Source organism: Antennarius striatus, chromosome 19, assembly GCF_040054535.1.
Source record: "Antennarius striatus isolate MH-2024 chromosome 19, ASM4005453v1, whole genome shotgun sequence".
Lineage (NCBI taxonomy): Eukaryota > Metazoa > Chordata > Actinopteri > Lophiiformes > Antennariidae > Antennarius > Antennarius striatus.
Genome location: NC_090794.1, coordinates 11988314 through 12015459, shown reverse-complemented (window position 1 = coordinate 12015459; position 27146 = coordinate 11988314). Strand labels below are relative to the sequence as shown.

The following is a 27146-nucleotide window of genomic DNA, read 5'->3' as shown; positions in this document are numbered from 1 at the left end:
AATGAAGGGAATGAAATATCAAAGAAGCCACTCTTTTGTAAAGCTAAACAGAAACAAAAAATTAAATGTGAAATCTGGATTTAATGCAGCATTAACATTCATGCCATGCATGAATAAAACCTCAGATCTCTGTCCAAGCTCAATAAACAAAGAGGAGAGGACGGAACGATCAAAAGATGCAACGCCAGAAACAAAACTTCAGAACAAACCTGTACAATGAATATCAAAGTAGGCGGCCTTTGTGTGAAATTGTGACAAATACAAATGTTGTTTGTGGAGAACAAAGTGTTGATGTTTATTAAGGAATGGTGAAAGGGTGTCTTCAAAAGGTGTCTGGACCTCAATGGAATAGTTTGGGTTGGTTTGTGTGTGTGTGTGCGTGTCTGTCTGTGTATGTGTGGAGGGGTGATCCAGAGGAATATGAAGAGAAGTAGTGTTTTTTCAGCACACCTTCACCCCGTGCTTTTATTTTTATCTTCTGCCATTGATTTCTAGCCAACCGACATTGGACATGTTGAGTCTTTACCTGTCTTTGATGGGCCTATCAAAGGGCAGGATGATAACGTGAGGAGTGATACACACTAAAAAAAAACACTTTAAAACCAACATGTGTGTATGATGAAGATCCGTCCCAGGTCTGAATGTTTTGAATTGAAAAATAATGGATAAATTCAGGAGAAAAAACAACTACATTCTGACGAAAAATGAATGAAGACTCAAAATATACGTTGGGTGCTGTTGGAAAAGAGAACACTTCAAAAACCAAAGCAATCAATATTCAATCAACTTTGATTTGTAAAGTGCATAATCACATCAATAGAACCCTCTCGAGCAAGCGACTTTGGCAGGGGAAAACTCCCTCATGATGAAGAAGCAGAGATAGGCCCAGATAGAGTCGCTGTAGTTTAGACCAAATGGAAATTAAAAGACTTCACCTAAACATGGAAGTAAAATTACCCAATCCCAATTCTAAAATTTATTGACACAATATATTACTTTCAATTCTGAGTTACTGAGTCCCTGGTCTTTTTTTGGTTAGCGGTGGAGTACAGCACATTCAAAAATTCAGGCACGGAGCCTTTCTGTAGGTTTAGGGCTCAAGAGAATAAAATTTGGTACTCCACTGCGGAAGTGAGTGTGGTTGGCACAATGTTTCGAAAACATCTAATTTGCAAATATATGCCATTATAAGGGATACCACTCTAGGAATTGAATAATTTTCTAAACTGCAGTAGTCATTAAAAGTAACAGTTTGCATTGAATATGTAATTAATATCTGTGGCACTGAGCCATCTAAACAGTTCTCGTGTTTTTGCAAACAGCTCATAAATAGCATATTTTGACATTAAACCAAATATACAATGAAGGCTGAATAATTTTGTTTCTATCATAGCAGCAGCCAACTTCCAACAAACTCCATCCCAGAAGACTGAATGATTTACGGAGCATTTCTGTAGAGCAAGGCAGAAACCAAACCCTTAGGGTCTTCCACCGGTGTGCTGGTGATACCTACATTAAATATTCACCAAAGAACCCTAGAGCGAGGCGCCCCTTCAAAAGCCCCCCCACTCACACACACACACACACACACCCCCAACCGCATTTATTTATTTAAAAATTTGTTTATTCCTCTTTTCATTTCCCTCTGCTTCTGTTTTGTTTTTTGTTTTTTTTTCAAGCCACACAGTGAGAGGCGCCTGCTGACTGAATATGAGTAGCAGAGAAACAGAAATGCTGCGAGGCCAGTTCGCAAGTTTCCTTTTGTGGGCAGCAAAACTCACAGAAGACAGATAAGAGATATAAGTTAAGAGATGAAGGTCACAAAGAGCGACGACAACAAGAAAAAAAGACAGAATGATGGACAGATAAGAAGAAATAAGCTCAATTTTTTTAAAGATACCTCCTTGTGGTGAGACAGACAGAGCAAGACACCAACATTCACATTATTTTGGAGGACAAGCAGTACATCTTTAAATGTCTCAAACTGGATCTTGTCAGAATTATCTACTGGGTGTTAGTGATTTGACAGTTCCAGATATAAACAATCCTATAAAATATAAAAAACATATTTGTTCATCTCTGAATTTTAAAATGGAACTAAAGTAAAATTAATCAGAAAGAACCCATTTCCATGTGATAGCGACTGTTACACATCAGTCATCTGCGGCATGAGGTTCCACTCATGCATTTGTGACAGCTTAATAATGCCATTTGAAAGATCTGACCATGCCTCATCAAAAATATAGTCAAGAGAATCTCATTTGGAATTTCTACAGGAAGACAGATGTAAATATGTTTCTGGTCAAGAGCTGGGGCATAGTGCTAACTCCTACATAAAGTATTCAGGAGAGGATGGAAAGAGACAGACACACTCATCTTAAAGAGCTGAAATCTTTACCAATTCACACAAGGCTCACTGGGGGCTTCCGTGGCAATGTTTAGGTCTGCGTAGGATGTTGCTAAAAGTTTTAAGTAGTTTAAAATCCTTCATTTAACAGTGCCCTATATGTATGCTCAATTCACAGAGTAAAATTCTTACCGGATGATGCATTAAAAAGTCATACTTGTATTGTTTACTTGCAATACTGCAAGGCATATTGACAGTTGCAACTGTTTCAGGTATTTTTTGCAAGTTACAAAGATTCTTTATTGCACATGATTATTCTCTTGTAAAAACTATCTCTGAACTCGGAACATTCAGTTTCAACCACCAAGTACGTACTGCAGAGCATTAACATCAGAGCATTAACACTTTGAACCTTTTTTTTTTAAACAGCAATGAGGAAACACACAGAAATTCCAAACAGCCCGGCAGTGGGTGTTTTGATTTTATTTGATTTTAACCCAGGAGAAAAATGTATTAGTATTTTTCCATAAAAATGACCTTCAAATGAAGTCAACAGTTTTCTATAATAGTTACGAAGCATATTGTAAACTTAAGTAAGTCGACTTTTATGAATAGACTTGGCATAAAGATGCAAACTTGACTTACTGAACTTTTTTCCATGTTATACAGTAACGACAGGAACCCCTAACGCTGAGAGAGTACACAAAATGATGCACCTAAGGAGTGAATTTTTCTCACTCTTTCAGAGTGGGTGTTTTTGTTTGCAAGCTGCAACATCAGTTGTAGGAGATAAATTTTCCCTCTCGTTAGTCGGTGCACTTGAAAATTCCCACGCACGCTAGGCTACCTTAATTTTCTTATTTCCATTAGAATTTCACCAGAGAGGAACCTTCCTCCGTGACCGTCTCCTCGTATGCATCACATTATCTATCTCAACGGAAGATAGATAATGTGATGCGATCACCGGTGTGTATGTGTGTTTAATTGTTTGTGCGTGTGTGTACATCTGTAGCTACCTGCCACTCTGAGAAGTGAGGCCAGATTCAGAAGCGTTGTGGACTGTCTGTAGGCTGTGCAGCAATGGGTGATGCACTCCTCTATGAGAGACAGTCGGTTTGATCGCAGACGCACTGGGGGAAGAGAAGGGAGGGGGTGTCACACTTATTCTGCTAATTACCGCATTCAATCTGTACAAGTTGCATCTGATGATACAAATGATGATCTGGTGTAATTTATGGATACAGTTGGTAATGATGTCTGCAAAACAATAAAATCCTGTACAGTTAGTCATAGCAGAGCCCCTCTGTAATGATGTACTGGCCTTGGTTTTGGGGAGAAGTAATGACATAATAAAATATAATGGCACTCTGAGGACATAACTCCAACAAGCCTGAAATATCCGTCACATTGTTGCTAAGCTTTGTCTAACCCACACCACACCCCTGAACAAAATGTCATTCATATCATCTTGTAGTTTTTACATAATCCAGTCAACAAGATGACCAATAAATAAGAGAACATATGCTAAAATCAGCCATAGTGCTTAATTTGACTGTAATCGTATATTTTGTTTAATAAAACTCTCCATTGACTGACTGACTCTGTGGAACCTTAGGTTTCTCCTGACATTTACTTTCTCACATAACGCTAATCTTCCATGAGAGCAGGACACAGTTGGATATTTACTGTGAATAGTTTTACATTAACTAAACGGATTGCATAGCTGAAACCTTGTAGGTTTCAATTCTTTTCAGAATTTCACTTCAAGAAACAGAAACTCCAAAAGACACATTATCACATTATTTATACATTTCCGCTCAGTGGCTGAAAATGGTAAGCTTAGTGCCAGCACACACGTCTGTGCCTTGTTCACACTCTGCTGAATATCTTTATGGCTCGGTGCAACTTTGGGTGAGGCCGTGAGGAAATTCCAGAGAGAGTGGTGTGTATGAAATGTTGCCTGAGGTGCTATAGGAGGGCTGCCGGAGACAGCCTGGATGGATCTCATACGCTCAGATTCTTCCCCCTCAGATTTGTGCATGTTTACCTCGAGAGTGAGAGAACGCACAGGGACAGGGTTTTTACTTTGGTGGAAAAGAAAATAATGTGTATTTCTGTGTGTGGACAGTCTGTGTGCATACATATTTGAGTCCGTACAAAAAAAGAAGTCTGAAGGCACCACAGGCAATGTAGAGTCATGCTGCCAATCTGGCCCTGGGCAATGAAGAAAGGCTTTAGATAATAATCGCTGATGCAAAAAACACTTGACAAAAATAACAATGAAGTGGGCAGCAACAAAAATTATGTGAATAAATGGTAGGCAGCGAGGGGAGCAAGGGCAAGGAGTAGGAAAACAAAAATCTGGGGTAACAGTGATACAAAAGGAGAAGGGGAGAGAGATGGCAGATTATGGCTTCCTCTCTCATAGTGGTTTGATGCTGTCAGCTCAGTTCGATAAGGGCAAAGGGTGAAAAAAGCTGAGACCTCAGAGACAAACAGCACTTTGGTTCAGAGGTGAGGCAATGAGGGGCCAAGCTGGTTCGTTTCAGTTACACCGCTTCTTTTAACAGAGAGCCATGAAAACCTGAAAACCACTGCGTGGAAAATAGAAAATGCAGGGAAAGGAGAGAGCAAGTGAACGTGGAGGTGCATACTGATCGGTCAGGTTTACAGATGGAGCTGAAATGTTGATAAGAGTGTGTGTGTGTGTGTGTGTGTGTGTGTGTGTGTGTGTGTGTGTGTGTGTGTGTGTGTGTGTGTGTGTGTGTGTAAGAGCGAGCACATGCAGAGACACTTCAATCCTAATTATTCCATCAGGCAGATGTTGTTTTCCCAACAGCTGATCCATAAATAACCATATATTTAGAAATAGTCGTGAGAAAAATTGACATATGGACAAGGAAGGCAGATAGGTTGTGTGGCACATCGGTATACTCTGTGGAGGTCAACATCCTTGCACCATCTAGATGTCAGAACTTATTTTAGGAACAAATGAATGAAGACTTGTGGTTGAAGAGAACATTTTCTACCCTGACACTCAGGCATTTTGTTGTACCTTGAAGCGGCAGGATGTTGACACTAAAATGTTCCAGTTGACTGAGGGCGCTGATGAGGTCCAGCTCGTCCTGGATTGCTTGAGGACAGTCTGTGATCAGCTGGAGACACGCCCTGATGAAAACAACAATAAATTAAAGCAGAAGCTCAGAGTACAGAGAGTCACATAGAAGAATGAATGAAAGTTTGACGGAAACTTTAAGTACGTATTTCATAAACACGCTTATTCTGGCTAATAGGATATCAGTAACCAGTTATCTTAGCATCAAGGCTGAAACTGGGAGACGGAAAGCTATGTTTCTAGATTAATTAGTAAGTCAAATTTGATAACTTTTGTCAAGGCAAAGCTGCAGTCTACCCTTGCTAAATCAGTTATTCTAATATAACTGGTAGCTGATGTATATTTCTACGGAACAGAACGCTATAAGAGTTGTACTGATCTTCATCTGTGACAGAAAGCAAATAATCTTTAACTGATGAATATAGATTTACTTTTTATATTGCGCACTGGAGTTTTGTTTGAAAATGTAAAAAAAAAAAAAAAAAGGAGTTGCTGCACTTTTTAAAGGTACCACGATGTAAAGGGTCAGTTTTAAGAAAGTGAAGTAACAGCAACTGATTTTATTGAACAGTAGGGTGAAAATTAATTATCCTTATTTAGCTACAGCACATACGGTATTTTCAGTCATATTTTGTATTAAAAATGTGAAGTTTCAACATTGTGATCATGAACACACTGAGACCACTTTAATACATTAATTTACAAAGCAAAGACCACATTAACTGATTTCAACAGGGGAGTTTTCTCTTGAAACACAGACCATACTCATTACCACTAATAGGATTATGTAATACATAAATTTGAATATATAACAGCCCTTTGAATATGCAAGATTTTTGAGCCTGTTTTAGTTCAGAGTCTTCTTATTTTCTCGATTTTTCATCACACAATCATATAGCAAAGCCAACCTCAGCAGAGACTGAAAGGGAGGAGGAAGTAAGGAGATGAATGATTCATTTAGAAATAAATAAATCCTACAGCTTAGACGTCACTTAATAAAAGAGGAATAAACTTCTCCTTGGGATGTGTTCATAAGGAAAAAACACCAAACCCCACTTCTTCAACCCACAATGCATGAATACAGACAAATAAGAAGAAATGTATTTTAGAATCAGCAAAATAAATGCACTCCAAAACATACACCCTAAAACATGTTTGCTCACTATGGCTAATAGACTAGGATGCGTACACTCTGCATACACCTTCCCACTCTTTGGCCATGAGTGGTGTTCTCGCCAGGAAGAAGAAGTTTGTCCTGGCAAACGAGTGCAGAGTTAACAGCCATGGATGGGAGAATGAGAGACAGAAAGAGGGCATGTTGGTTATGTGCAAATGCTGTGAAGTGTCTGCAGGCACCAATGTGTGTCTGAGTGTGTGTGTGGATATCTTAGCAGAAATGGTGAGCCATTTCTTTCCAGTGAATTTGCCTTGCAGCATGGAGGTGTAAAGCAGAGGAGAACACCAGTTAACATTTGTAAATCGGTTATCATTGCAACACCAGAGCAGACAGACACCTTGCCCCTCTTTTGTCCAACCAAGCTGCAGCTCAAGAGCATACCGACATAATGACCCAGTTTTTTACTCTTTTAATTTGTTTGTCATTTCCACTGCAGCTCTCTTCAACTCACACAGGGTCTTTATGACAAGGACTGACAGAGTAAATCACCCATGCTTGTTGCATACTTCTCTTGATAATAAATCAATGCTGTTGAAATGCAGAAGCCTTTGCCAACAGAAAAAGACACAGTGATCCCACTCTATTTATTGGTGGGGTGTAACAGTGAAATTGTGGTGGGGGAAAGCTGTCAAAGAAAGAGCATGTAACTATATATTTTTGAAATATGACTGTAATCATTGCACAATTACTGCATTACATCTGATCTCTTCTGGTCGAATAGAATAGAATAGAATAGAATAGAATAGAATAGAATAGAATAGAATAGAATAGAATAGAATGCCTATTCTAAATGGTTTAGTGGCTGCCTTGAATTGTGTTTTGAGTGCTTTACGATGTACTGTATGTAGTAAATTTTGATTTACTTCTGCACCAAGTATTACCAATATACAGTATTTCCTTTAGAGCCACAAATAGCACTTCCTCTCTGATACCCAAGATGGATCATAAACCAGTCAACTAACCAAAACCAGTCTTCATGTGTTTATTACTGTAAAATACTCCATTGTGGCCTGCTGTTTGATACAAGACTGGTAGTGTACACTGGATTTTCAGAGTATTTCTTTTAACCAAAACAATTAACTAAAATAATTAACTGAAAGGTGCTTTTAAAAAGCTCTATAAGGGTACGGAGAAACTTAGTGTTTGGGGGTCGTTTTCATGGTTCAAAATATCTAGCTCTGATTTTTACAGTCCTGTTGTGTTTGCACTTCTATTCTGCCTATTGTATCCATGTGTGTCTTTCCTCTGTCTTTTGAGTGTTGGATGTTGTATCGCTCCAGTTGTTGGTCTACTTTCCCATCAAATTTTAAAAAGCACAAATTTATCCTTTCAAAAATTCAAAGCTGTTGCCACTGATCATAGCCATTAGCACATAGCGCTTCCTATGTAGCACGTGTGTGTTTTGGGCATTTAGTACAAAGAAAAGAAACGTGTATTTGTGGTTATTTTTAATAAAAGCTGGCAGCCAGTCTGAACGGACTATTAATTTCACAGTGACTGGCAATTGCTCACGCTACCTTCTGTCTGATATTTTGAATCTGCATGCACACAGATGAATGGGTACACACCACACAGTGCGAATGTTACAATGAATGATGTTGTCCAAGCAGGTGGGGTGGGGGAGGTGGGGGTATCTGTATTAGTTGCTATAAATGAATGACGACCCAATTACTGTCCCACTTCCCTACTAGGAACAGACGGTAAGGTTAGATATGTACTGGCTCCCCTCTGAGAATGTAGTCAGAAACACACACACACACGCACACACACACACACACACACACACACACACAAACACACACACACTCCTACATCCTCAGTATAAACTTCATGTGAGGAAATGAAAGCTACCGCCAATATATTTTGGCTGGTCAGTCATACATCCACCGACAGAAATAAATGGAGTTTCTCAAACATCAACAACAAGGAAGGTCAACATCTCAGACAGTGTACAGACATTTGTACATGCTAACGCAGAAAACCAGTGAAGTACTTCTCATTTTTCCTCATCACCTGGCCAGGCTCATGCAGGAGTCCGTCAGTGTGGTGGATGAGTTGAAGTACTCCCTCGAAGCCGCCAATACCAATTCCACACTGTTGTCATAGGCCACCTTCTGAGCATAGCTTTTACCCCGGAAAGTCAAGCTGACAGGAACATCCTGGCTAACCTGGAAACATAAAATTTCAAAGAAGACTGAGGCATTAGAATCCATTATTTTGCAGTTAAACAATTGGAAACCCCAATGGGATGCATGTGTGATTCAAAGGCAGTGTTTCAAGTGATATTTAATATACCTTGGAGCAGTGCATGAGCTGCCCAGCCAGGCGTATGTTTTCCAAACGGCTGGAACACAGCAGGGATTCCACAAAGACCTAGAGAAGTTAGAGCGAGAAAAAAAAATACAACAGCAGAGAGCCTTGACTGAGTTGAAGTCCAAACATTAATGAACTGTCTTGTAGAACTCGTCTCTGTCAATTAAATGTAATATGAAATTTGCTTCAATGTGCCACTCTGGGTGCAAATATGGCACTAAGACACTTTGCCATTTTCAGGTGGAAGTTTGTTTGATATATTGTTAGATAAAAATTATTTCATATAACATGTCATTTTCTGTATACCTGGTGGCAGGTCTCTGGCTTTAGACAGGTGTAGACGTTCTGTTGCATGTCAAGCAGGTCCTGCAGTAGACCTCTCCACACTGTCTCTTTCACTGGAGGGTTTCTGGACATAAATAAATTTAGTTAATGACATCTATTTGTTCTTGGCGTCCATGTCCGCGCATGTCAGTATTTCTCTATGTCCGTACTTGCGGCCGGTGTGACGGCATAGTTTCACCATTAGCTGGTGGGCTTCTTCTTCACTGTTCTGGCTGTTCTTCACATATGAAATGGGCTTCTGTAGGCCGTGTTTCTCCAAAACCTCTGCCACACTTTTGTGAACAAAATAGAGAAAAAAAACAACAACACTCATAATCATGCAAAGAACATACACACACACACAAAAAAAACCAAAAGATACATTTTAAATTCACATGAATCATCTCGGGATGATTGGCAGCACAGAAGTATCATAGCAGGAATTGCCAAAGAACAAACAGAGGTTTAAAAAAGAACCCAAAAGAGGATATGGAGGAGAAATGCAGAGGATGTGTACGCTCTAAGCTGTTCATTATTTTGGCAGCAGAAAGTCATTTGCGAGCCACAGCGCAGGCGGAGAGAGTGTAGAGCGAGACTGAAGAGCAACATGATAAACTGCAGCCCAATGAGACAGCACCTCTTTGTAAGCGTGTTTGTGTGTGTCTGGGAGCATGTGGATGCTGGCAGTCTTGTATGACTGGGGGAGAGAGTGCGGTAAGTGTGTGTCTGTGTGTGTATTGGTGTGAGATTATGGCACCCCCAGTCTCAACAGGGTCGTGCTGCTACAGATGTTCACTCTCTGCTGTAACTCATTACCATAGTAAACAGGTGCCTGTGTGTGTGACCGTGTGGCTGTGTGTGTGTGCGACTGTGAACCAAGACAGACAACATATTTATAATCCTGCATGTGTGTTCCTTTTTGCGTGTGACTGTCTGCATGTTCCTTGTGCACACATTAATGTGCCAGTAGGTGGTGGTGGCAGAGGCTGGAAACAGCTTTTATTCTTCACATCTCATACCTGATTCATCTCGTAGCATTGTGTGTATGTGTGTGAATTGCAGTTCAGCACAAAGCATACATGAACACAGTTCCCAGACTCCCCCAGGGTGTGTTTGTGCATGGTTGTGTGTGTCTGCATGTAAATATGGATATTTGTCTGTAAAGGCCAAGACTAAGCTCTGTCACAGGCTTTCCTGTTGCTGCTTCTTCCTTCGCATCATCATCTACATTTGAGTTCCCTCCAGGCTCCCGCCCTCCCTCTGCCTTCATCCTTATCCTACATCCCTTCTTCCTCCTCATGGCTTCTCCTTATTCGGAAGTTCACCCTGAGGGGAGGGGTGGAGGAGAGAGAGCAAGTGTGTGTGTGTGTGTGTGTGAGAAAGGGAGAGAGAGAGAGAGAGAGAGCGAGAGCGAGAGCGAGAGCGAGAGCGAGAGCGAGAGCGAGAGAGAGAGAGAGAGAGAGAGAGATGTAGGTGGTTTTAACCTATTACACAGAAAACGCCTGAGGATGTTTGACAACCATGGGACCGGCAGCACTTCTTTGATATTGAGCGTGTGCGTGTTGACTGCATATCCATGTCTCCTCTGCCGCTTGGTGCTTTCCATCAGGTCCATAATGGGGGAGGGAAGTAAGGAGCATTGCTACAAAGTCAACAGTTCCCAAACATTTCAGCGCTAATCATTAATCTGACAGGCTGATCTCTTCAGAAGTTTTCATGCCCTGATAACTGGAGAAGCAAAAATGGACGAAAGGATGGACTGAATACGTGTTTTGTTCAAATCCAAAAATTTTTCAAAATGTTGGATAAAAATGGAAAGAACAGCAAATTCTCGGTCCAGCACGTCTGGCTGAGCTGGGAAAACAGGACAAGATAGAGGAGAAAGGGGGAAGACAGTTGAAAGATGGTGTTGGGTTTACGTACCTGAGATGCTTCTCCAGTTTGTCAACCTGATCGTGGAGCGAAGCAGTGGCGTCTGTGTCTGGCCTGTTGGATGATAAACCACATGCTATTTTAAGTTCATGTCATCAAAGGAGAGAAAAAAAACCATCAACCAGGAAATTCTTGTGCATGATAAAAGATGTGCACAGCACACAGGTTCCTTTCACTGTGCATTTACTCAAGTACAGTACGTATCTGTGGGTGCATGCGTGAGCCAAACACTGAGAGGTTCTACAGATTTCGTACTAAAAATAAAATCCCATGACGCTCTGCTTGAAGCAAAGGATTCAGGGTCAAGCTGGCCTGTCCGGCAGGAGTGTGTTCATGCAGGAGAATATAAGCGATTGTAGTTGCATTTTTTCCCTGTGAACGTATCATTTCTCTGTTATTTTATAAGCTTTTTTTGAGATATTTTATTTTGCTTTCATCTCACCTGGTGCTCTCCCATCATTTTAATACCCTGCTTTCCCTTATTCTTTAATAATCTCCTGTTAATTTCTCAACAATCAACTCTTTAAGGGTTAAGGCACATTATACTCTTCTTAAAGGAGATTTAGACCAAATTAAACCATCTCAACTTCCAACTCATGGTTTCCCAAAGTTTGCAGTTTTGTAATATTTTATGCAAGGGTGGCAATTTTGGAGCTCAACAAGTCAGACAAATCACTCGTAGCAGAAATGTTAAGTTGGGGGCATTACATTTATACTGTATATAATTGTGATTTGCAGCACTGCTCATCCAAGCATTACAGGAAAGTATCTGTCTGTCAAAGTGAAATGCTTCACAATAAATGCTGACTTATCTACTGATTTAGAAACAGACACTCATGAGTAACAACAACATGGTCGTATTTAAAATAACTCATTGGTGAACTGTAAGAACACTGAATATTTCATTTCCTGTGTTGAAATGAGGGCTGATCAGCTGAAATTAAAAGTCAGCTGTGTCTGAAACTGCATAAGGTTTCATGCATTGAATCTTATCTCTGAAAACAGTCCACCACATGTTCTCCTATGCTCATTTGTCTCTTTTTCAGCATTTGCCCCCTAGAAAATCTACATATCTGAACACTTTAAAACAACATGAGGGAAGACAGGATTATTCTACAATGTTCTACCAAGCAATTTTAAACCAAAACAAATTAAGTTTTGTACCTTTGCCAACAGTTTCATCATGTATTTTAAAAAAATATTTTCAAAGTAGTTCTGTTGAAAACTTTTGAGATTAGTCTACTAAGACAGTTGACATTGTTTCTGGAAAGATGCGAAACACTGCCGGGGTAACAATGAATGTCTTTGATGGACACCTCTAAGACTGAACAAATAAGACTCTTCTCAAAAGTTAGATTTAAAAAAAAATAAAGCTGAAACTTTATTTCCAGACACAAAAGGAAATTCCCAAGGAGCGTAGGATGTTGGAATACATTGTTAAATTGCTCGAGGTAGTAACGTGACAACTTTATTTGGAATGTTAAAATGGCTAAATTTGAATTTGTTGAAATAAACCAAATTCGTTATATTTATCACCATTTTTTTTTTAACGACTGAGACATGAAGACCTGAAAATGGTGGAAAATCCAAAATTCCGTGTTCTCTGATTTTTTGTAGCAGCATATTGGGCTCGACATGTTCAAATTTAAAATTCTAAAGTCCCTGGACTTAGGCATCACCCTTCTGGCTGATTTGGCTCATCGTTCTAGGCAAAACACCTGCATATCATTTCTAATTTTTGGCCAAACTTTCATCCGTCTAGTTCATGATGGAACAGAAAAATAACGCACTCACACAAACGCAGAAGGAATCTCACCTATTTGGATTAGAACCAGAATAGCAGAATAGAAAAGCATCAATTGGATGCGGTCTCCCTAGATATACCGTATAATGTGGTGGTAATATAAAACGTAATGATGTTGTTCAATCATAGCATATATAAATATCTACTCCTATTTAGTCCTACCACGGAGCTAACCTGCTGTTAACAGTTAACATTAGCATTGCTTGCTGCTCCTCAGTCATAACTTGATAAGAAACTTGTTGCCGATGGCTACCAGACACCAGCTCTTACAAAAACAAAGAAAACACAATTTTTTGTTTAAGGTGAAATAACACTGGAGATATTAACATTAGCTTGATGGAGCATCATCACCTCCAAAAACAAGACTGCCTAACAACCATCTTGTTTTGTTACTGGAATGAAAAAGAAGAATGTGAGTCTGCTTACAAAAGAGCAACACAGCTATAGTAATTCCTTAATGTTCCACTGCAATTTTCATAGAAAAGAAAAAGAAGGCCAACTTTAGTTGCCTCCATTTAACTAGTAACAGTATAGAAAACAATATGTATACTGCTGCCACACGGCACCATTATATCTCGTTGCAGCACAGTTACATCCTGCTGTGAGTGTGTAGCAGGAATGTGTACGATCTCCCTGGCATAAGCAGAGTGAGTCAGTCGAAAAGGGCAAAATAAATCACTGTTGAAACCACTGATCTTTCATTAAAGCAAACTCACATACACTGTAGATAGAAGGTGTAGTAATTCAATTAAGACGCACATACGAAGGCTAATCCAGCAGATTTTAATTTGATTCATTCCAACTATTCAGACGCTCTGCAGGTCCGTTTAATCAACACTCTACCCTTTACTTCACCTGTATTTTTCCTCTCACTCTTTTATCATCAGTTACCTACTTACGCAGCCTCTTGGGGACAGGCACTCTTTCCACATGAAACACAATTTGCCACAGAAGAGGTGTTAGAGGGGCAGAGACAGCGATGGCAGGAGGTAGAAAATACTGTACAAACAGTAGCGTGGTTTACTGATGGCTCCTTGGAGTCCAAGTTAAGCATGAAGCACAGAGAGAATGAGGGGAATAAAGAAAGGTGTGAAGAGAAGGAAGCAGAAACAGAGGTGGTAGTTAGGATAATTGATAGGTCCTCAGAGAGAAGTGGAAAGGTGAAAGAAAAGGGAGAGGTGAGAGGGTTGGAACAGATTCCTACAGTTGGGGCAATGATGGACAACGTTAGCATCTTAACATGTTTTAATCTAATTTTAGTCTGATTTTGAGATGGGTGTTAACATGAACAGTTCTTTGAAAAAATTGTATGCATGCTTTTTTTGCGGTCGGGACAGACGCACTGAACAAAGCTGTCTGATTCAAGTATCATGTTTACAGCCAGTGGCTATTTGTAACACTCATTGCCTGAAATGCTTTTACATAACAAAAAGAATAGAAGGGAGTGTGTGTTTGTTTGTCTGACCCATAGCCCCGCTGTGGCAGACACTCCAGGATGTCGTAACAGAGGCTGAGTTGGTCATCTCTCTCACAACTGTAGATACACTCCAGAGCAACCCCCATCAGCTGGGCCGGGTCCCCGATGATCTTCTGTGGGCACTACAGGAGATGAGAGTGTGTGTGAGTGCGTACAATGAAAGCAAAGCAGCAGATTTTCTTCTCTTTAAGCGTTTGCACACATTCTGCACATATTTCCTAATAGTCAGGAGACATGTCCTAGGTTATGACCTGATGGGATCATAAATACAACATTTAGAGCTCAGAGATGTGACACTGACCATGACATGACACAGATGGAAAGAGGCAGTGTGTGTGTGTGTGTGTGTGTGTGTGTGTGTGTGTGTGTGTGTGTGTGTGTGTGTGTGTGTGTGTGTGTGTGTGTGTGTGTGTGTGTGTGTGTGTGTGTGTGTGTGTGTTATAGCTGCCCAATTCCTGTGATACACACATCAGGCTTGGAGTGCTGGAAGATGATGAGGGGCAGGGTGAGGTCTCGCTGGGCCAGGTTGACAGCGTATTGTCTGAGCAGAGTTTCCGCAGCACCTTCCTCTTGTCCTTCACATCGGTGAAGGAAAGGCACCATCCACTGGAAGGCATCTTTAACGTAGCGCTCAGTGCTGGACTGGTGACAGAAACACAATTACTGTAAGACATGAATATAAAGCAGTGCCTTTCACGCCTACTGTAGGTCAATGATCATGCTCTTCTGGTCTAAGGTCATGGTTGCCATGACCAGTGATTTATTCCTATGCTTCTTCATCTCCTTGGTGCAGTAATGATGTAGAGAATTATCATGTAATACATTAGCTGACAATGAAGTGTTACACTGCTTGCATATGAAGTATCCCCTAAGAGCGAAAGAAAGGTATACAACACCAGAGGTTTGCTTTGAAAAGGTTAAGAGCCAAGTCTCGCATATCAAACACAAGTGCTGAGCAATTTGGATGATTGTTCAACACATACAGTGTTGCAACAGGTCATGGTAGAAGGTACTGGGTCTAAAACTTAGTGATGGAATAGTACATGTATGCAAACAGGACATGAGAATCAATTTTAATGAAAATGTGTCATGAAATTATACCTGAAACTTAACTACAACAGCGATAGCGTTTAGTTTGTGTTGTGCCATCATTCTGCTGCTGCATGACTTTGCCCCCACCTTGAGACAGCTCTGACTGGGATTATACAGATTGAGAGGAGTGATACAAAAATTTAGGTCAATAAATATTAAGTCAGAAAGTAAATACAGACTTGAATGCCCACACGCAAATATTTTACTTTGTTGTGTCTCAGATAAAGGGAAACATCAGACATATGCAAAGAGGGCCATTTTATCTCTGCGAGTTCAGTAAATATTCACAGACAGACAGACACATGCACAGACGCACATTCGTGCATGTGCACACATGCACACACGCACACACCCTAACTCCCAGAGGGTGTAACAGTCCAAGCAGCATGTGTTAGTGCAGTCAACAACATTTTCTGGCTGCCAGCCTGTATGGCAGATCTGACTGGGGGTTGAGGTAACATGGAGCTGGCAGTTATTAGCTACAATTTAAAGACAGCTCATATTATGTAGTCCAAAGGGAGTCATACTGTAGTACCTTCTACAGTCTACCTTTCATGGCTTCCCTCTGTAAAACATCAGGGGTTTCAGAAATTTCAAGTTTTACAGAGAAACTGCAAAAGAAACAGTTTCACTGTTATCTCTTTTCTTACTTTTTTTTCTTTTCCAGATATTCATTCAATGTTTTTTTGTTATGACATGCTCCTTTTTGTTAACATGGAGAATGAATGAATGAATGAATGAATGAACTTTAGTGCAAAAAGAAAGTTCCATTAAGAATGTGAAATAGGAAAAATACAAAAAACATTCCACTTACATTTTTCATCAGTAGGTGAAGCTTGTCAATGTCACGCAGTTGCTGTAAATCTTCAAGTGTCAGACTCAAATCACAGGATGTCTCATACACGAGTGTTTCCATGGTGACCAAGTCATCACATAGGAGTTGCAGCCCTGGGATCTCCCGCTCTTTCCCCAAACGCACCAGGGATAGAGCACAGTCCACCTGATGGCCGTGAAAGAGTTCCAGTGAGAAGAGAAACCCAAAACAAAAAGCACTCAAACAGTCAGCATCACTTCTAGAAGCCAACATTGTATTTTCCTGTTAGTCTATTCAGTTTCCAGATTTTTATACAGTAATCCCTCGCATATTCCCTTCACAGTGTATCTTGAAGTAGGTAGTCACGTGATACCGTACGCACATTCTACTGGCTGACAGCATCCGAAAGTGCGTTGCGTTACAAGACTCATGGAGTGTAGCGCACTTCCAACGCTTCAAATGATCTACTGTATAACAGTGTGGGAAAAGGTAATACAGATAGAAGGTGGTTTGATATCAATATAGGGAGGGTTCATAAATGTTTAAATTACCAAAAAATAATAAAATAAATAGTTTGTTGCTGTATCGCAGAATCTTGTTATTTGCGGGTGGTCCTGGAACGTATTAACCGTGAGTAACGAGGGATAACTGTATACCATGGTGTTAGGTGTGGTTTGTATACTTTACCATTTTGCTGAAATAGAAATAGTCACAGTATTTTGTTGCAGACAATTTTTTACACACATAATAGTGATGGAAATACATTCAGTCAATAGTGAGGTGGAAACAGACCCCATTATTTTGAGACAAAATCATTCTCCTGAAACCATTTTCCAGCAAAATTCTATATCATGCGCTTTGAAAGGAGCAGATGACATGTGATCTAAACTAACAGGCAGGACATGAATTCACATATGAAAATGCTTGCAAGTTCCTCCGAGAGTTGTCGTAGCATTTAATATTGAGGCAAAATTTGCTGGTGCGGGAGGAAAATTTAAGGGATAAAGTCAGGAGCCTTCAGTAACGATGGAACATAATTTCCTGTGCCTGGGTTCTTGGAAATCTATCTGGCATCTCGAGAGATATTTCACTGGATTTGTGACAAGTTTGAACTGCTTCCAGATTAAAGGTTAGATTCATCCTCCATGAATTTCTGTCCCAAATTTCACTGCATATACTTAAGATTTTCTTTTCCATGTTGGACCAAAGTGTTGCACTAGCCATTGTAATAACCTCATGCTCATAGCTGATACCAATAAGATGACCACTAATTTCACATAATCATATTTCAGAAAGGACTTCAAAACCAATAATCACTAAGAATGATTTAGAGTTCCATTTCTTTGAACACATAGGTGGTGCTATAAGCTGTATAACTTTTTGGGGCTCTGTCTTTCATTTTAAGTAAAGCAGTGGAATGACGGGCAAAGTGTAGTTTTCAAGCTTGGCACACATTTGGCTTAAGGAGAAAATACCCCCCCCCCCCCATCTGTGTCTCCAATGGCCTCGCTGGTCTTAAATGAGGGGTGGTCAGGTGAACAGCAAACACACCGCTATCTTGAAGGAGCAGAAAGTGATTGCTAGATTTAAAAAATGCTGATCTAATGGATTATGGCGTCCTTGTTCCCGCTGTTTAAATGACATGGCATTCAGAATGTAAGATGTGTCTACATAGGTGGCTTCACACCTGTGTACACTCTGCTTGTTACCCACTAGTGATGCATATCATCCATATTTAATCCACCCTCCACCCATTCAAATAATTCATAGACATTGAAGTCGACTGGTGGCTCAGGATTTTTGTAAAGACAGCTGCGTTTTCCAAACAATTTCACTGGATGGACCTCATGAGTGAGCCGATAAGCATTCATATAAATTTCAAATTATCAGACCAACAATTAACCTGTACAATTAGTACTGTACATTCTCATATAACTACATTATTGAGTCCTGAGCTTTTTATCTTTCCGACTTTGTTACAGTCCAGTTAACCCCGACAAATTACATTCGAGGGATGATTTAAAAAGGCCTCTTACAGAAAAGCCCTGTGTGACTGAACGCTTAGGTCACTGAACGCAGAAGTGAATTGAAATAATATGAAAATCAAAGTGAAAGAAAATAATGGCCATCAGTCACTACTAATATTCAATCAGCAGTTTTTGGACAATAAACCGGAGAAGATTCAGTCTTCCTGCTACTTTGATGGATAAAATTCTATCCCACAGAGCAACCAATCAATATCAGACCACCTATATGCTGGCAGCATGCCACGCCAATCGATGGTCAGGCACCTGTGGATGCTGGCCAATCAATAGCAGATGCTGTTGGGTCCTGTAGTGATGATTATTTTCTGTCCACCTTTCAAAGAAGGTCCTTCAGCACAACCGTCAGCACAGCATATCACACACACACACACACACACACACACACACACACACACACACACACACACACACACACAAACACACACACACACACACAAACACACACAAACACACACACACACACACACACACACACACACACACAGAGTCCAGAATCTCATCTACAACTTTTCTCAATGTCTTTTATGCCGGGTAAATAATTGCTTGCCTTCATTTATTAAATGCACACACGCATCCAGAAAAAGCCCAAATCACGCTGAGTCAGAGCAATTAGAAACAAGAAAGAGAAGTTTATTGATCTAAGTGTGGGTAAAGATCCTCCCTGTTCACTCCTCCCCTAACACGCTCCCTTCCCCTGCTCCCAAGAGATAGATCCCTCACCTAATCAGACAATTCACATATTAAAATTTGACTTTTTAATTATAGCCTCCCCTTCATGCCCTCCTGTGCTCTGTGACACGGCCTGTATCCCACATCTCTCTGTCTCCCTCTCTGTTTCATAAATCCTGGTAGATTTCAACAAGTCCTCCATTTAATTCTCCTTAATTCTTAAAACTCAATTTGATCCTTCTTTGTCTCTTCTCTCTGTCCTATCTCAGCCCTTTCTTTCCTTTAAATTTCATTTTCACATTTTCGCTACAACTCCAGCTGAATATTTTTTTTATCCTTTTTGTTCTCTGCCCACCCCTTACATGAAAGCTGCATAAGTCACTGTGATTGGCCTCCATTTGAACTCCCCCAGTCTGGTCCTTCGCCTTCTCTTTATAACACCCCCTCACTTAAACTTATTCTGTGGTAAACAGTATTTGAAACAACATTTGCTTTTAGCATTTGTTATCTTTGCCATTTTGCTGCCTTATAACCGACAGGTCTTTACAAGAGACTGACTTGCCGTTTTACCTCAACAGTTCATCTTCCTCATCTCTTCACCTTCTGTTTTTGTAATACACTCTAACCTAATGAGGGATTCTGCATTGACTGCGCATTTACCTCCTATTATCCTTCCTTGTGGTTGCACGTCTATTCTCTGCTTTTCTGAACCTCTCTCTAAGTCATCTTGTCAATCTTCCCATTCAGCACCTCATTTCCTGCAGCTCTGTGACTGGCTTTAAGCACTTCAGCTTCCTCTGATGTGCCTCCTTTGAATCAAACCCCATTTTCCTCCATTAAAACACTCTCCCAAGCATAAACACGGCCAAATGAGGTATGGGAGGAGGCTGCAAATGAGAGAGAACAAATGAGACGAAAAAGTAAAAACAGGGCAAACAAGCTCCTGTTCCTGTGTCACTCTGATGCGTTTTTGTGAATGTGAATGGAAAAAAAAAAAAAAAATGTTAAGAAGCAAGAGAGTTATGGACAATCCCAATGGGCTTCTTCAGTAATGTGTAAAAGAGCAAAGGGTAGATGAAGTCAAATTAAACAGAAACAAGAGAGAAAATGAAAGAGTAATGGTGAAAACTCCAAGACACTAACAAAGGTTTCTTTTATTACACACACACTGAGGTCACTCAATCTCACTTTCTTTCTCTCTAGAGGATGATGAAAGGAATGATTCTGCGGTTGTCTTCAAAAATGAACAATGGACCACCAAATCACTTCTCCTCCATCCTCCTTACTTCCAGTGAAAGGGATAAAATTGAGAAATGAAGAGAAAAGATATGACTGCACCCTAGTTAGTCCTTTCACAAAGACAAAGAGCGTTTTTTGACGGCCTTGATCCATCACTGTGACGGAGGTAGAGGGGACAGAGCTGTGGTGTGGACGTTGTAGGTGGAGAAAGTGGGCAGCTCTACCAGTTACATCCCGTTACTTCTCTAAACAAGTCCAATCAAGTCCTATTTTTCAGTTACAGCAACAGAGCACAAATAACAAAAGCTCAGGTTACTCTTCATTAGAGGTTCATATGGCAAACAGGACAATGTCCGTCACAGATGAGATGAAAGTGACCTTTATTGATGCAAGCTGACAACGTTGCATCAAAAGTCTGAGTCCTAGCTCTTCACTACTGTATATCCTTCCCACATTAAAAGAAACTGTAACAGCAATTATATCTTCAATTGCCAAATGTTCATTAATCTGATTCTGTTCTGCTAGATGTTGCAACATTGGAAATAATAAATATTGTGTTTGACATTTACAGATGTTTTCACCGATTTGAACAAGGAATGGGTAAACTAATTTGAAAGGTGAAAGTGACAAAAATTGTAGAAATTTTTAAAAACCATCTGAAGTAAAACAAATTTAAGTATCTCCATCGTGAGGGATGTCAGCTGTCTGATGCTTGAAAACGTGCAGTAAACCAAGTGTTCATACCTGTCTGGAGCAGGAGTCAATATCCTTTGCCCTGCTTTGGTACCAGTCAGTTAGCATCTCAATGGAGGGCGTGGCTGAACGGAACCTCAGCAGCTCTGGAGCCTCCTCATACAGGAAGCTGTCATCATCAAATAAGTTCTGGTCCAGCATCGCTCTGAGGACAACATGGACAGGGAACAGAGAGCATTTCATTCATTTAATTTCTGCCCCAGTTTCCACAGGGAAATCATCAAATCAGCCAATACTCTATATTTTCTTTTAATAAACAAAGCAAAGAAGAGGAGTATTGATTTTTGCAAAAGATCTATTAAAAACACAGCAATGGCACACACCACAGCACACACTTTGTCATTGCCATGAACATGGACACAGTTCATCGTCATTACCTTCCACACTTATTGTCCTTCAGCTGCAGCGCAGTAAATGTGTTATTATCCAACAGTTTCAGATAATAAAAATGAAGGTAATACTATGTTCATGGTCCATTATTTAGGACTTAAGTGTTCAATGGCAATCAGTCAGCTTGAGCGATGTGGAACAGATCAAAACAGTGATGATTGTAGTCCCTCTGTGAGATTTGTTTAGAGTAAGGAAATTTTAGCACTTTGGTGTTTCTTTATAATATGGAGTATACTGTATAGGGTTACTACAAACCGCTGCCTTCAGCCGGCATTCCCTTGTCAAGCATACTTATCAAGACACCTGATTTTATGACTTCACACCAAGGAATAAAAAAACAACAACTCCAAAATGTAAATTTTTTTTTTTTTTAATTTTTTTTTTTTTTAAATTTTATATACTGGTTTGATCCCCGAAGGGAAATTAAGAAGCACACTCTAGCTACTGATTACAAACGCATGCATACATATTTGTGAGTACAGGCCCCTGTATCACACACACACACAAAGGGGCCTGTAGGCATGCAGGGGAGGTAGAGTGGCAGGCAGCTCCTTCTTGGTGCGCCTCAAATGAGCAATTTGTAAAGGGGACGGCACCTTGCTCAAGGGTGCCTCGGCAGTGCTCCGGAGATGAGCTGACACCTCCCACTGTCAGCTCACCTCTGGGTATTTTTTTGGGGGGGCGGGAGCGGGAATCGAACCGCCGATCTTAAATCATAGGACGACCCGCTCTACCGCCCGCTTTACCACTGAGCCACTGCCGCCCAAATTATGCTCGTCTTCTCACACTATCAGGCAAATCGCACGAAATATCAGCAAAAGAAGAACTGCCATTTGTTTGTGTCTATACAGAATTTAGTAAATAGGATGCCATGTTTTGTTTCAGATGATGATACCAGCAGAGGAATTTCAGCAGTGTGAGAGGCTTTGCACTCAGGAATTGGAGAGACATTACTAAATCTCAGTTACACAATGGAGTGTATAAAGTTATGTCAATGGCTTAGTTTCAAAGGATTGCCATTTACCTGCAATCCTCAGCCTCGCACCAGTCCAACTCCCTGTGTCTTTGCTCATCCCAAGGTATTAACAGCAACTCACCTCTGTCATCCAAACTGTGGGGAGGAGAAAAGGGCAAATAAGAAAGGAGAGAATGGCGCAAAGGCATAGAAAAAGATAAAGAAGAGGGGGAGAGTCAACACAAAAATTAGTTGAAGAAAATTTTTACAAAGACCTGATTTAGCAAAAGGCACGTTCAAGAACAAATATTAGAATGAAGAATAACAACTGGGAGTCAAAAATTACACTCTACACTCACCTATGATTGCATGCGATAAATCTGCAAAGACATTTACTCTTTCAGATGAGACGTGTCATAAATTACAGAAGTGAACCACAGCAGCAAATGAGAACTGGGAAATGCAGCGAATAATAAGGGAAGTATAGATGCCGAAAAACCAAAGCACGACAATAAACAAGTCAAAAAAACGTAGAAAAGAGTCAGTGTCGTGCCTCGGTTGTAAATAGCGAGGACTTTTATTTTCTAAATGCCATGTTGATACTACGCTTTAGTTCTCCCTGGTCTCCTTGAGCGTGACAGGTCTGAGGAAGATAAATAGAGAACACACAAGAAAAGAAACCAAAGTGATGAATGACTTCGTAACCTGGCATGTCGGCTCTGACAAAACTCAGACGTTTGTGTGTACAATCACAGAAGTATATGAATGCATGCACACATGCCGAGACAAAGGGATGAACAGAGGTTGCTCTTATCTCTTCGTCTAGAATTAATGCATCTCTTCTTGTTATCTATTTGTCTGTAGACAGAAATATATGTACCTCGGCTGTAAAATTCAAGGAGATACAGCAGGATACAAATCATCTGTACCTCTGTTGCAGTTAAAAGCAGAGTGTGAGACACGCCACGGTGGTTTTTTAACACAGCCGTAAATTCTATCCAATCACAAAATACATAAGAAGTGTACAAGCAGGGGAATGTGTTTTATGTCAGCACACAAAAGAAGGAAGATTTCTTTTTACCAACACTCCAGCACAAGTTCATCCATCACAATTTGAATTTTAACACATAGATGAGATCCAGAAGTTTTTATCCCTCCATTCCTGGTTTCCAGTCTTTCCTCATTAAAGCGTCAGGTTAGAGAGTGAAGAGCAAATATTAGTGGAAAAGCTCGGATATCGATGGTAGGATTGAATTATTCCACACTCGCTCTCCTAATGTATTTTGAATCAGTTGCAGAGGCAGGGAAGCGGCATAGGAGGAAAATGGAGATGCAAAGGTCAATTGGCCTTTTAGTTTATTTTTCTACTGACACTATGCCTATTCTGCATTTTCCCACGTCTCGTGGTTCCCTTGCAGATCTAATTGAAATTACACAGGAATATTTTCCCTATCCAGTGAAGCAAAACTTCAGTATATAGCCAGAGCGAACCAAACAGATGGCTTGCGTCGAGTCCTTCTGCTGCAGTGTCGGAGCAAGTGCTGTTGGGAGGAGCAGTTGGTGTTCACAGGCTGGGGAAAATAGGAAACTGCCCCACAGCGGTAGAACCATGATGGATGCTCACTGCAGAGCCACAGCTGCCTGACCTCCATACAAACTCAGACAAGGCTAATAAAGGGGACAGTGGTGGTTTGTGGGTGGAAGGTTTTTTGTACATCAGGACCCCAGAGGTATTTGTCCTGCATGAGGTGTATGTGGAACAAAAATGCTAACTCAGAAAATGAAGGAATAATCAAAAACAGAGGAGGGAGCAGAGCAAAATGACAAAGCAAGTCAGAAGAAACAAAAAGCTGCACTTATCCCTAAATTCAGTCAGTCACTGTCATCAGTGGGTGGAGATGGGGGTAAAGAATCACTTCTTCTGCTTACGAACACCCTTTCATCAGCCCTTCTAGCCAACTTCCCCCTTGAGTGTTACTCCAGTGCCAAAGCAGAAACCGTATGCTGAACGAGAAAATATGTAGGTGGGCAGCTGCAGTCGCTGCAGCTATTACTGTATCATTTTTGAAATGTCCTCCTGCAAATTTGAAAGCAGCAATTAAGCATCTCTCATTATATTTCTTGGCTGTCTTTATCAGTACCAACCCTTAAGCTGTGACTGTGCTCATGCTATCATGTAACATGACAGTAAATTTGTGCATGTGTTCCCTGACTCCTGACGTCTGATAACGATGACACGGAAACTAAAAAGACGTGAGATTGCAGTTTTAGGTGCATTTAATTTACAAGGTACTGAGATGTGTGACTGCCAAAGTGTTGAATACATTTGAGAATAACAAAGAGTGCATTTCTATCAGTTAATGCATGTGTGTTTACAAGTGTTTCTGTGCTTCACAAAGTCAAATGCGGAAAAACGGTAATTTAAAAGTCATAGTATAGGCCACTATTTTTTCCAGCGTGGGTACATTTCTAAGCCTTTAAGCTGCCATCTCTCTCAGCTCAGTTAACACGAGGGCAGCACTTAACATCTGCTCTAACCTTCAGTGACTGGACTCCAGTACCAACCAGCACTGGTTTAATTTACATTATAGTATGACGTGTATCTCACCAGGCTTCAGGCAGCAGTACGGTGTACTCATGTGGAGAAGTGGTTTCTGGGAAGTTGTGAAGGATGGCTAGCCGATGCTGGAGGAGTTCTTCTCCATGATACGTGAAGAGAATGTCCAGCGCCTGCACATTACTCTCCTGCAGGCAAACAGATGTATTATCAAACAGCTGAAAACTTTTACTGAATCGATTTGAGATTCTACAAAGAAACAGCACATTATGAAGATAAATGAAACTTAATCTAAATCAAATTATGTGACACCAAAGCAGCAAATATTAATAGAATATATTGGAAAGGGAATAGAAAATACAAAGATAGCGAAACCAACCAAATAGAAAGCATTTCTATTACTTTGTCCATCCCCTCCAGTCACTTTAATGAGAGTAGACTGTTGACCAAAACAGCTCTTCGTAAAACACAACAGAGTTCAACCACAAAATCTAATATCCAAAAGGACCATAAAATTTAATCAGCATCCCCCAAAAACCACTTCAGGAAATACTGAGCATCATGACCTTCATGAAATCCAGAATTATTACTGGACTGTTGTATTAGACAAGATTTGTTTTGTATTTTTAATAAACTTGCTACTGTGCACATTTCACATTACTGTAGTACCAAATGAGGATTCAGACAGTTAAGGGAAGGAAATGAAGTGAGCTGGCTGGATGTCAGGCAGCCTGGTGTTACCCTGGCATAGTTTCTTGCTGACAGAACAATATTTTGACTCCGAAACTTCTTGAAGAACTCGGCATCGTATTTCTGTTCAGCTGCATGAGGACCACCAAGTATCTCCTGAACAAGTGAGAGTGAGGCAAGAGAGAAAAGGAGAGAAACCAGCTGAATTAATGACAATATGGGACAACTGTGGTTCACAAAAAGAGATTTATAACATATGGGGTTATCTTTCCAGTGAAAATGGTATGAGGAGGTAAACAGAGGGACTGAAGGGAGCAAAAGAGCTAGCAGTCACAGTCGCCATTTCACTTTTTAGATGTTTTACCCTTTCAGTTGGAGGCATCTGAGGCGTGTCTGGAAGAGTGGACGTGTGCACACGCACATGTCAGGAGAGAACATTTGTTGCCCTGGCCTTCGGTTAAAGAGTGATTTATGTTTGTTTGTGTATAAAATCTGCGTAGCATCCTCACTGCCAGGATGTGTGTGTTTCTCTTTGTATGGGTATGTGTGGAAGTCTGATAGATGGCCTCTGAATGGGCCGTATGCAGAGACAGCGAGCCCAAGTCGGGATGATAAAAACCCTAATATCATATTCATAGACAGCCAGAGAAAATGGATTGGGCCAAAAGGAAGATGCCAAGCACTGCCGTTACCATGACAATGTCCAAAGAAAGATAGAGACGTCATTCTGTCTGGGGTGAATATCTAACAGGGCAAAATCTCTTTCCTCCTCTCCTGCAGAAAGTACGACCCTGTTCGTCTGTGATTTATTGCGGATCATGAGGGTGTGTGTGTCAGTATTATTCGTTTTACATCTGAAATCCTGAGCGTTTAATAGCTGCAAGTGTCACAAGTTTGCTTGAAGCATACCTCTCTTCACACTGATGCTTATGTGCTGTTGGCAAATAATGCCATATTCTCCTGTTCTATTACCATATCAATGCAGTTCAAATGGCTGTCGTGTAAACATCTGTAGCCTTCAACATTTCTGAAGGGATTTGTGAGATTAAGAGTGAGCATCAATAAAATATATGCAATATTCTTAGGCATGATTGGAAACAAAAGTATAAAGAATACAGTTTTCAAAAATTAAATTTACAATGTCTTGGTTTGTGTCGTCTGTAAACATGAATATGAACAACTCCTTAAATGACCCAGAACCTAAGATTGATATTAACAGCAGTTGACTGAAACACGTTATCCTGTCTGTAACATTCAGACAACTCTGAATCCAATGAGTTCAGTCTTGATATTGAGACATTCGTCAGCAAATCATCAACTGAGACTTCAATTAGCTTGCTGGATCCTGGATGGACCAATCAAAGCTCACAAAGCTACGACATCACCTTCTGCTAAAAGTTTTCATGCATTCAAGTGCATACTGAGAGCTAAAGATCATTCGTCTCCTTTAAAA

The 27146-nt window shown here is 40.4% G+C and overlaps 1 protein-coding gene across 1 annotated transcript in view; it reads right to left on the bottom strand.

The window, feature by feature from the left end:
* The window catches only part of nbas (NBAS subunit of NRZ tethering complex), a 152015-nt gene that overhangs the window by 85725 nt on the left and 39144 nt on the right, over positions 1-27146 (bottom strand). The window contains exons 20-33 of the mRNA XM_068342764.1: positions 25745-25849; positions 25055-25191; positions 22516-22602; positions 21093-21246; positions 16396-16581; positions 14958-15131; positions 14478-14611; positions 11200-11262; positions 9447-9569; positions 9259-9361; positions 8935-9012; positions 8653-8807; positions 5403-5515; positions 3364-3477 (exon numbers count right to left, since the gene is read on the bottom strand). Coding sequence (XP_068198865.1) covers positions 3364-3477; positions 5403-5515; positions 8653-8807; positions 8935-9012; positions 9259-9361; positions 9447-9569; positions 11200-11262; positions 14478-14611; positions 14958-15131; positions 16396-16581; positions 21093-21246; positions 22516-22602; positions 25055-25191; positions 25745-25849 — 1726 coding nt within the window. The remainder of the gene's footprint in view (positions 1-3363; positions 3478-5402; positions 5516-8652; positions 8808-8934; positions 9013-9258; positions 9362-9446; positions 9570-11199; positions 11263-14477; positions 14612-14957; positions 15132-16395; positions 16582-21092; positions 21247-22515; positions 22603-25054; positions 25192-25744; positions 25850-27146) is intronic.